The 12,474-nt window shown below is 33.1% G+C and overlaps 1 protein-coding gene across 3 annotated transcripts in view; it reads right to left on the minus strand.

Moving 5' to 3' along the window:
• The window catches only part of Exn (Ephexin), a 204,063-nt gene that overhangs the window by 73,405 nt on the left and 118,184 nt on the right, over positions 1-12,474 (minus strand). For all 3 annotated transcript variants that reach the window (XM_075307890.1, XM_075307892.1, XM_075307891.1), the window contains one exon: positions 2,189-6,923. In XM_075307890.1, coding sequence (XP_075164005.1) covers positions 2,189-6,807 — 4,619 coding nt within the window. In that variant the 5' untranslated portion in view covers positions 6,808-6,923. The remainder of the gene's footprint in view (positions 1-2,188; positions 6,924-12,474) is intronic.

Raw genomic sequence — 12,474 nt, forward strand, 5'->3', positions numbered from 1 at the left:
AAAATCCCTTAAAAATTTATTTGGAGAGACTCAAATGTAACATTATTTCGGATGTCCTAGCACATCCACTGTAGAGTTTAGATATTGCTCTTTCTGATTACCACTTGTTCCGATCGATAAGGCATGACCTGTCTAATCAGCATTTTCGTTCTTATGATGAAGCCAAAAATTGGGTCAATTCGAATCGTTTTTCGCCGCGTTATCCGTATTTGGCCAGTCTTTTACATTTCTGTTTGGGAAGAAATTCTCAAACATTGGAAAAACTGCCGCAGTTTAAATTTGCGTTCCCAAAATTTCAGGAGTTCAAACTATCATTGTAATGTTATAAAATGGCGTATGGTATGAACTCTACAAGAAGCGTGACTACAACAAGGAGCTGCTCAAGGAGGTGTGATATCGCCTTTACTTTGGTTACTCATAGTAGCTGAGATTCTGACTTTTCTGTACAACAGAGTAATAATTTATGGGCACAATCTCTGATATAATGAGTGAGGCCTATCTATCCGACTGTGTAAGGAACTGAGGATTAGGTGCTAACCCAAAGAAAGCTGATCTAGTACTCTTCACTAGGAGGAGAAAATCCGCCGGGTATAAGGACTCACAATTTCAAGGAACGAGATTAAGTCTCTCGAAATCGGCTAAGTACTTGAGAGTTGTCTTAGACTCTAGACTAAACTGGTTAGAAACAACTTCAGTTCGACTGTATTCCTGCCAAAATCTGGAAACGTTGGGGAATGAAACCCTCCCTCTTTCATTGGCTCCTTTTTAAGCTGTAATAAGAACAATAGTTACCCATGGATGCCACATCTGGTGGGCCATTACTAACCATGATTCCGATGGACATACAGAAACATATAGAAACTCAACCGAATAAGCAGGATGGTTCTTTTTTATATGACTGGTGCAATGAGAACAACGGCCACTGCAGCGCCGGAGGTACTGATGGTTTTCTGCCCACTTGATCTGTATATCAGGAAAACCGCTGAGGGGGTACTCATGAACCTGGTTTCGCTTGGAAACGTGGAGTGCAGACACAGAGAACTCCTATATTCAGTTGGACAAGATATAAGGACAGAGTATACGAGGGAATGTTGAAATCGTTCATATAGGGTATACTGGATTGGTAAGAAAGGCGCAGATATTTTGAAGATCTGAACATTTATACGAATGGATCGAAAATGGTTGAGGTACCGTGGTATTTACTGCAAAGAGTTGGGGATTAGAGAGTCATAAAAGATGGACAGGGCATGTAGCATTTTTCAGATGGAGGTATTCGTCATTGCAAAAGCTGGAGAAGTCCTGTTAATGAAGCCGATGTGTATTCAGAAGCGATATCAGCTTCTTCATCGACAGTCTGGCACCAATGAAGACCTTGGGTAATCCGAACATAACTTCGAAGGAAGTTAGCCTGTGTCATAGAGAGCTTAGAAATTTCACTGAACAGCATAATATTACTCTGTGCTGGGTACCTGGACATTATGGAATAGTGGTTACTGAGAAGGCGGATGTGTTAACTAAAGAAGGCGCACGCGGAACGAATAACATTATTACTGATGTTTCCCCCGCTATCTTTATATATATTTTCCGAACCAATATCAAATACAATGACCTTGGGCTTCCGCAGCGGGCTGCGAGCAAACCAAATTAATAGGGGACGACAAGAGTAGTAAGAACTCTGGATCTGTAATGGTGACAAATAGAGAGGATTTGAGACCATTTAAAGGCATCATAACGGAATAGAACGTACTTGGAAAGCACATGGTAAGGATTGGCTTAATGACTGATGATATTTGTAGATAGTGTCTGGACCCGGAGGCAACGAAAGACTCCTACCATTTTTGGGCCAGTGTCCGGTAAAGCATCACTTTTGTTTTAGGATATTACCAAGGCACGGAACTGTAATCTGAAGAATACGTTTGCCTCCATCAAGGCTTCTGCAGGGATAACCTAGATAACTCGTTTGGAAACGCGAGTATGATGGGATTAATCCTGACGGAGGAAGATAGATTATGAGAGAGATAAAGAAACAACTCTGAGGAATCACAATGGAACAATATGGTCCAAGAGGAAACCAATTCTTTTTCTACGGATTGGTGTGATCCTCTATAACCTAACCATGATATAGTCGGTTCTGCCCTTCTTAGGCTTTCCTAACATATTTGTCTATGAATGTAATTTTCATACTTACATTTGAAACTGTGGCGTTGTGATGTTATCTCCCTCATTTTCGCTAACATCTGTCCACTCATCGCTAAAATCACTTGCCTCATGACCACCCATTGAGGAATTATATGTACTGCTGGTGCTACTTCTATTATTGCTGTTTTTCCTTATCTTTGATGCGGTTGATGTTGATGATGATTCCTGAAGCAGTTGTATGTGGGTTTCAGTGTGACGACGATAAATACGCTTGGAACTATAACGCAAGGACGGAGGGAATGCATCTTCATAGAGGCTATTGGTACGATTCTCTGAAGAGATGGTTAAATTTGAACCATGACTACTGCCACTATGATGACTGGGAGGAAGTATGGGTTTATAATGTGCTATACTCTCATAACAATTCGATATGGAGATAGTATCGGAGATTTTCATAGTGGAATCCGTGGAAGATTTCTCCAATGATTTGTTGTTGGATGAATGTGATGATGAAGCAGGTATGGATTCATAACAATCGGAACCTTTAATGGTGTCATAGATATTCTCCTCTTCATCGGCATAATAATGGGACTCATCGTGTATGGGTGTGGGAGGTAGTTGGGGACATATGAGTGGGGTACTGAGGGGAGCCTTGAGTGGTGGTTTTCTATTAGGCATAGGAGATTTTGGTAAAATCCTTTTGGGCTTAGGTAAATCAGGTAATTCATCTGTAGTCCTTCGGCTACCCAAAGGAGTTATTTGAGAGTTTAAGGAGCTATTGAAAGTCTCTATTAGCGATGGGGCATATTCTTCGTAACCATCAAAAACCACTGGGGATTTTTGTGGACTTGGTAATGGTGAAGGACCCTGTGTACAAGGACTTTCTATAACCTCATAATCATCTAGATGGGCTGATTTATTGTCCCCATTTGAGTTCGATTGAGTCGTTGTTGTATCCTCAGAGACAGTTTCGGTGATAAGAATTTTCGGCTTTGGAATATCATCCACACTTTGATAAATATCATCTTCAGTGAAATCATTCGAATTTTCACACTTCCCATCTCTGGTTGTCCCCTCAAAACCTATGGGTTCATAATGAGGCTCTTCGTGCGAATTTGATTCTTCCGTCTCCTTCTTGGTTACCAAAATTTCTTTGATTTCTTTTTGTTCCATTATCATTTGTTCACCCTCGATGGCATTGACCAGTGATACATTCACAGCCTGTATCAATTGAGCAGGCTTGGGTAGAACACTGCTATAACTTTGGTGTATAAAGGATGTATTGGGTTTGAGTTGATGGCCATAATCATCGGCAGCCTTAAGATTTGGTGACATCAAAGGATTTGAAGGATTTTCCAAACTGTCTTCCTGGCTCTCTTCCTTTTCGGGTTTTTGATTTAGATTTTGTAATTTTTGGTTGACTTTCTGATAGGCTTCCATAAGAGCTGAGGTTTCAGGAGCCACCATAGGTGAATAACCATAGTGTAGAACTCTTTGCTTAACAATGGGGGAATTCATGGGAGTATAGTTCGGAGGCGGCATATCCTTAAGGGATTCCGCTTCCTTTGACTGGCTTTCTGGTTTTTCCTTTGGAAGTTCTTCTGATGCTAATGATTTGCCTTCGTTAGCCAATGGAATCTCTGATACTATATCTGTAGATAAACTGGTCTTCGATGTACTCCTACGTGAGAGAGACATAAATTTAAACTTCTCATAAAATCTAGATCCTCTACTCTTTGGCTTTTTGGTTTCTTCTTTTGTTGGGTCGGAAATTTTCTCTTTTTCATCTTTTCTCTGTAGGTCAGAGTAGATTGTATCACTACTGGTCTTGGCAAATCTAGGAAGACTATTAACTTTTTCTTTTGCTTCTTTGGCCAATTTTCTTTGAATTTCACTATTTTTCACGGGGTTCTGAGGAGTTTGGGAGACAATAGGAGAGTTTTTGGAGAGCTCTGCTTTTTGTTTTCTTTCCAAAGTCCCATGTATTGGTTTCTCTTTGTCACTGATGTATAGAAGTATATCACGTTTGGAATCTTCAAAGACGAAAGAAGATTTACGGGTAACTTTGCTATATAATTTGGATGATTTTAATTCAATCTCTTTGGATGATGTAGAGGGACAAGAAGTCTTTGCTGAATTAAGGTCTTGATCCTTGTTATCTTTGTGAGTAGAAGGAGATTTGCTGTAATCTTTGTTGTCCATGGTGATTTCTTCCTGGGATTTCTCATGGCATTGCTCTGGATATTCCGTTATGGGGCCTTCTTCTACCAAGGGTTTCTGTGGAATGTCCTCGTTTGTTTCTTCCATTTTCCTATTTACTTCCCAACCATTTTGGGACTTGGAATCCTTAATGGACTCTTCTTCTCCAGATTTATCCAAGGATATTTGGGATTTGTTCCTGTCATTTTGGGATATATCTTTTTCTATTGAAGTTTCCCTAAAGCCTCCCTCTGTCATTTCCTTGGTGGTCTCATTTTGTTCCACTTTCTCCCTTCCCATTTGGTAATCCTTCATGGATTCTTCCTCCATCTTAAGAGTCACATCTTTATGATCCATAGGTGTTTTTACCTCCTCCTTTACCATTTCCAAGGGACTATGATTTAAAGCCAATGTATTCGGAGGCATATGACTCTTTAGATGATCCCTGGTTCCTTCACTTCTGATCTCTTTCCCCAAACTTCCAGATTTCAATTTCGAAGGATGTATGGGTTTACCCATTTTAGTGGTTACAAAATCATTACTCTTCTCCAAAACTTTAGGGGTTTTCACCGGAATCTTGGGTTTCGTCATACCCATTTCAAATTTCTTTATGGTTTTTTGTACTGCGGACACATTGCTATTCGACATTGCCTTTCCTAGGGTGGAGGTTTTCGCCAATCCCGGATGTTTGCTGGTTTCCACCACTTTATAAACATGACCCTTGTGGGTCATTAAAACTCCGTTCTTTTTTTTGATTTCCTCCAGCAAGCTGGCATCGTGTTGTATTATTTCATTAAATTGTTGGGTGAGTTTGGCCACCAAACTGTTTTGGCTGGATTGCTCTTTGTTTGTAATGCTGCTGTTAGTGGTGATGGTGGAATGCATTTTGCGTCGCCCATGATTTGTGCGAGCATGGATCTTGAAACTACAACTACGCCTGGAGGAATTTTTTCGAACAGCTGGTCGTCCCGTACTGGTGGCTAACGATGTGGTCGATGAATTACGACTGACCATGCTACTCTCTGTGCTATGACCTGAGTTGGGCCTGAGGCTGAGGTATGGCTTGTGAGACTCCAAGGCAGGTGTAGAGCAAGTGGTACTTGGCGGGCTAATATCATGGGTTGGGCTTTGGTCCAATAGACTATGGAAATCATTTTGGCAGGAAGCCCTTGGCAAAGCCTCAACTGACATAACATCCGTAGGCTCTGTCTCCTCGATTGGCAGTGGTGGAGGCCGAATGTTAGGAGGCCTAAGAGATTCTTCTTGGCTATCATTTATTACTATGTCCATGGGATAATCGGTAAGATTCGTTTGAAAATCATGCGTTTCCTTGCTCAAGGCCATTGTTTTAGTTTCCATTTTGCGTTTGCTAAATATTTCCGGTTTTTTAAACCAACTTAAACGATCCGTTTTGATAGCACTCTGCGTCGAAGGTATGACAAGACCAGCACTTAAACGACGAGCAGCTAAATGTTGCTCACTTAACTCTCTTAGCTTGGAAGCCTGCTCTGCAGTCTTATATTTATAGAAATTATCCTTCTCCAAATGTTTTTGTATTTCCAAGGCCTTTAAATCGTAAGGATCAATGTCATAACCCTCAGCCGTTTCCAAAGAGCAATCATGTAAACTGTGAGCTCTTAGCTTAGGGCCAGAGAATTCTCTGAACTTAGTGTGGAAATTTTCCCTGTCAGTTTCCTCGTTCTCTTTACTCTCACTCCCTGTGAGTAGACAATTTTGGGATTTACTAAAATGTTTGTGTTTTTGTTGTTTAAAGATTTTGGCTTTTAAAGCGGATTCCTTATTGGCAGTGATGCGTTTGTTCCATAAATGACGTAAAGTTTGTACACCACGAAATTCACGTAATGTTTCGTCTTTGTGATGGTGATGATTTGTAGATGGGGTAGGGGAAAGACTAGAGGGTATTTTGTTTGTTGACTCTTTGGTTGTGGAGAGGAGAGTGGTGGCAGTATTTAAGGTCTTTGGATTTGATTGAGTAGCGAGTCTACTCTGTAATGGGCATGTACAAGTGTACGAGGCTTGGCAACTCGTCACATGGGGGTTTGGCAACTCTACAAGTTGGCATGTAGCGGGATCTATGACAGGTTGCTGCTGTTGTTGTTGATTTGCTATATTGCCACCACTTTGATTATAAAGCTGGCATGAATAGTGATCGTTGTCACTTAATGTAAGGGTTGTCGTTGTTGTTGTTGCTGATTTATGTTTATTTAATTCACTGTTATTTGTTGTTGTACTATTTTTCAACCAATTTAATATGGATTTTGTTTTATTTGTTTTTTGCGGAGATTTGTTGTCCTCTTTCGATTTTTTATTCTCTCCACAATTATGGCCAGTCTCCACTTTACCATTTGCCAAAATATCTCTTGGCGTTAGTATTTCTTGATTGTTGGCCATTTTGATATCCTGTAGCCTTTGCACTTGTTGCTGTTGTTGTTTGTTGTTGTCCAACATTGTGATGACAAGGGCTAATGTTTACAAACAAATCACGTTCGCTGCTGCTGCAGAGACATTTGTTGCTGTTACTCTTTTGAGGGTTGTTAAACCCACTACCATTAATTTGGCGAGACCTTTAATGAGAGAGAGAGAAAGAGAAAAGTGAAAGTTTTAATTAATGATGTTGAATTATTTGAAAATTGTTTTTCTTTTATTTCATAATGGGTAATGAGTTGGTGGTGTTGTTTTACAGATAAATGTTAAAGTTTATCGTATAGGAAAATTATTATAATCTTTAAAGTTTAAACAATTGTTGTTTGTATTTGCATTTGTTGTGGTTGTTGTTGCTGTTTATTCATTACCATAGCATTGTGGAAAGTTAACATTACTTGCTCTCTGGTGTTGATATGGTATCTTGATTACCCAAGGAAAAGAAAAAGTTGGCGGAAGGTCGTTTATTGTTGCATTATTTATTGTACACTCAAAAAAGAGGTCACACTCACGGTTGCCGCTTGAGCCAGAAATAGCCTACCAATATTTTGAGCCAAAAACTACCTTACCTTACAAACAAAAAAAATATCATATATTAAAATGTTATTTCTATAGAAAATTTTGTCGAAAATTTCATTTCTATAAAAAATTTTGTCAAAATTTTATTGCTATAGAAAATTTTGCCAACATTTTTGCTTCTACAGAAATTCTTTCAAAATATTATTTCCATAAAAAAGTTTGTCAAAATTTTATTTCTATAGATTTTTTTTAATAATTTCGTTTAAGTTTAATTTCTATAGAAAACTTTGTCAAAATTTTATTTCTATAGAAAATTTTGTCAAAATTTTATTTCTATAGAAAATTTTGTCAAAATTTTATTTCTATAGAAAATTTTGTCAAAATTTTATTTCTATAGAAAATTTTGTCAAAATGTTATTTCTATAGAAAATTTTGTCAAAATGTTATTTCTATAGAAAATTTTGTCAAAATTTTATTTCTATAGAAAATTTTTTCAAAATTTTATTTCTATAGAAAATTTCGTCACAATTTTATTACTATAGAAATTTTGTCAAAATTTTATTTCTATAGAAAATTTTATTAACATTTTTATTCTATAGAAAATTTTGTGAAAAATATTTATGTCTATAGAAAATGTTGTAAAATTTTATTTCTATAGAAAATTTTGTCAAAATTTTATTTCTATAGAAAATGTTGTCAAAATTTCATTTCTATAGACATTTTTCTCAAAATATTATTTCTATAGAAAATTTTTTCAAAATATTATTTCTATAGAAAATTTTATTAAAATTTTATTTCTATAGAAAATTTTATTAAAATTTGTATTCTATAGGAATTTTTTGAAAACATTTTATGTCTATAGAAAATTTTGTGAAAAAAATTTATTTCTATAGAAAATTTTGTAAAAAAAAATTATTTCTATAGAAAATTTTGTCAAAATTTTATTTTTATGGAAAATTTTGTTAAAATTTTATTTCTATGGAAAATTTTGTCAAAATTTTATTTCTATTGTAAATTTTCTCAAAATGTTATTTCTATAGAAATTTTTGCAAATTTTATTTTTGTAGAAGTTTTTTTAAAATTTGGTTGTACATAAGATTTTGTCAAAATTTAATTTTTGTAGAAAATTTCTCAAAATTTCATTTCTATAGAAAATTTTGTTAAAAATGTTATTGCTATAGAGAATTTTCTCAATATTTCTGTAGAAAATTTTCTCAAAATTTCTATAAAGAATTTTTTCAAAATTTTCTATAGAAAATTTTGCCAAAATTTTATTATTTTTCATGTTAGCCTGATAATGAAACAGGCAATTGACGTCCAAATGCATTATATCTAATTATACAATTATTTTTCGAGCTTTTATGGACAGATATAGATTAAGGAACATGGTTAATAGAGCCATTGAAAAGAAAACGCCAGATACCAATCTATACACGCCTGGACTGTACATGTTTCGGTTCGGGCGAATGAACCTTTCCACAGCCTTTAGTATAGTCTGGCTGGGAGAGATAACTCAATTTTGGGCCCTTTATGCTAACTCCTTATGGAGAAAACATTTGGGAAATTTCCTCTTACAAATTGAATCATCTTTTCTCCCACTGTACATCATCTTTTCATATAACTTACAAGTCCCTTAATCTTATTTTTATTTCGTTTTGTTACATAGTAATGCAACAACACGAAATTTATTTTTAGAAAGCTAATTTGTTAGAATTCACCTAAGTGGTGAACAGTCGAACAATGCTTGTTGTTTCTACAGTCAACTACAACATATGACAATTAACAGAAACTGGTTTCCAGGATACAACAACAATTCTAACGCGTACATTAGTCGTGTTTTTCCTAGTTTTACGACGGGCTCATCGTTGCTTATTATTTTTCATGTTAGCCTGATAATGAAACAGGCAATTGACGTCCAAATGCATTATATCTAATTATACAATTATTTTTCGAGCTTTTATGGACAGATATAGATTAAGGAACATGGTTAATAGAGCCATTGAAAAGAAAACGCCAGATACCAATCTATACACGCCTGGACTGTACATGTTTCGGTTCGGGCGAATGAACCTTTCCACAGCCTTTAGTATAGTCTGGCTGGGAGAGATAACTCAATTTTGGGCCCTTTATGCTAACTCCTTATGGAGAAAACATTTGGGAAATTTCCTCTTACAAATTGAATCATCTTTTCTCCCACTGTACATCATCTTTTCATATAACTTACAAGTCCCTTAATCTTAACAAAACGAAATAAAAATAAGATTAAGGGACTTGTAAGTTATATGAAAAGATGATGTACAGTGGGAGAAAAGATGATTCAATTTGTAAGAGGAAATTTCCCAAATGTTTTCTCCATAAGGAGTTAGCATAAAGGGCCCAAAATTGAGTTATCTCTCCCAGCCAGACTATACTAAAGGCTGTGGAAAGGTTCATTCGCCCGAACCGAAACATGTACAGTCCAGGCGTGTATAGATTGGTATCTGGCGTTTTCTTTTCAATGGCTCTATTAACCATGTTCCTTAATCTATATCTGTCCATAAAAGCTCGAAAAATAATTGTATAATTAGATAAAATTTTATTTCTATAGAAAATTTTGTCAAAATTTTATTACTATAGAAATTTTGTCAAAATTTTATTTCTATAGAAAATTTCGTCAAAATTTTATTTCTATAGAAAATTTTGTCAAAATTTTATTACTATAAAATTTTGTAAAAATTTTATTTCTATAGAAAATTTTATTAAAATTTTTATTCTATTTTTTTCAAATTTTGTCAAATTTTATTTCTATAGAAAATTTTGTCAAAATTTCAATTGTATGGAAAATTTTTTTAAAATTTTATTTCTATAGAAAATTTTGTCAAAATTTTATTTCTATAGAACATTTTGTCAATATTTTATTTCTATAGAAATTTTTTTCAAAATATTATTTCTATAGAAAATTTTGTCAAAATATTATTTCTATAGAAAATTTTATTAAAATTTTATTTCTATAGAAAATTTTGTGAAAAATTTTATGTCTATAGAAAATTTTGTTAAATTTTATTTCTATAGAAAATGTTATTTTTATGGAAAATTTTTTAAAATGTTATTTCTATAGAAAATTTTATCAAAATTTGATTTCTATAGAAATTTTTCTCAAAATATTATTTCTATAGAAAATTTTGTCAAAATATTATTTCTATAGAAAATTTTATTAACATTTTCATTCTATAGGAAATTTTGTAAAAACCTTTTATGTCTATAGAAAATTTTGTGAAAAAAATTTATTTCTATAGAAAATTTTGTCAAAATTTTATTTTTTTGGAAAATTTTGTCAAAATTTTATTTCTATTGAAAATTTTCTCAAAATGTTATTTCTATAGAAAAATTCTGTCAAAATGTTATTTCTATAGAAAATTTTGCCTAGATTTTATTTTTATAAAAGTTTTTATTAAAATTTGGTTGTACAAAAGTTTTTGTCAAAATTTAATTTCTGTAGAAAATTTCTCAAAATTTTATTTCTATAGAAAACTTTGTTACAAATGTCATTTCTATAGAGAATTTTCTCAATATTTCTATAGAAAATTTTCTCAAAATTTCTATAAAGATTTTTTTCAAAATTTTCTACAGAAAATTTTGCCAAAATTTTATTTCTATAGAAAATTTTGCCAAATTTTTATTTCTGCAAAAAATTTTGTCAACATTTTATTTCTATTGAAAATTTTCTCAAATTTTTATTCCTATAGAAAATTTTGTAAAAATTTTATTTCTATAAAAATTTTTGTCAAAATTTTATTGTTATAAAAAAATTTGTCTAAATTTTATTTGTATAGAAAATTTTTATTTCTACAGAAAATTTTAATAAAATTTCTATTTTTTGTTTTGTGTTTGTCGGTTTCTTTCTTTAATCATTGTTGTTGTCTTTGATTTCAGCTTAAAACCATGCATTGACTAAACTACAACTGTAGCTTAACCAACAGAGGAAAAGAATGTTTGTCAAATTTATGCATGGTTTTAAGTTGAAATCAAAGACAACAACAATGATTAAAGAAATAAACCAACAATAACAAAACGATTGAAAAAAGAGGAAGCACGCTCAAAATAAACCCAGCCAACTGCACTCAAATTGATGATTTGACGGTGGCAAAGGAAAAGAGAGGTATGTTTGTACAAATTATTTTCTGCATAAGCCGGTTATCGTGTAAACCCTTTTTTCGGAAGGTTCAAGTACGCTTCACTTTTGGGTTTAATGAACTGCCTGAATTTATTCAGATAATTGATTGATAGTTTTGCTGCAAGTAGAGGATGCTGATGATGAATGTGGTAATTCCGAAACATGCGTCCATCCAACCATCTTGCAATCTAGAGGGCTTTGCCCAAATAAATTTGACAAACATTCTTTTCCTCTGTTGGTTAAACTACACTTGTAGTTTAGTCAATGCATGGTTTTAAGCTGAAATCAAAAAACAACATCAATGCTTAAAGAACAAAACCAACAATAACAAAAAAAAATTATTTCTATAAATATGTTGTCTAAATTTTATTTCTATAAAAAAATTTTGTCAAAATTTTATTTCTATAAAAAATAGAAAATGACTCTATTAACCATGTTCCTTAACCTATATCTGTCCATAAAGCTCGAAAAATAATTGTATAATTAGATATAATGCATTCGGACGTCAATTGCCTTTTTTCGGTATCAGGCTAACATGAAATATAATAAAAAATGTTGTCTAAATTTTATTTGTATAGAAAATTTTTATTTCTATAGAAAATTTTAATAAAATTTTTATTCTATAGAAACTTTTGGTTCTACTGGAAATCTTGTCAAAATTTTATTTGCTATAGAAAATTTTCTTAAATTTTTATTTCTTTAGAAAATTTTATCGAAATATTATTTCTATAGAAAATTTTATTAAAATTTTTATTCTTTAGAAAATTCTGTCAAAATGTTATTTCTATAGAAAATTTTGTCAAAATTTTATGTCTATAGAAAATTTTCTCAAAATTTTATTTCTATAGAAAATTTTATTAAAATTTTTATTCTATAGAAAATTTTGTCAAAATTTTATGTCTATAGAAAATTTTGTCAAAATTTTATTTCGTTGTTGTTGTTTTTTTATTTCAGCTTAAAACCATACATTGACTAAACTACAAGAGTAGCTTAACCAACAGAGGAAAAGAATGTTTGTCAAA

This window comes from Haematobia irritans, chromosome 4 (genome assembly GCF_050003625.1).
Source record: "Haematobia irritans isolate KBUSLIRL chromosome 4, ASM5000362v1, whole genome shotgun sequence".
Classification (NCBI taxonomy): Eukaryota; Metazoa; Arthropoda; class Insecta; order Diptera; family Muscidae; genus Haematobia; species Haematobia irritans.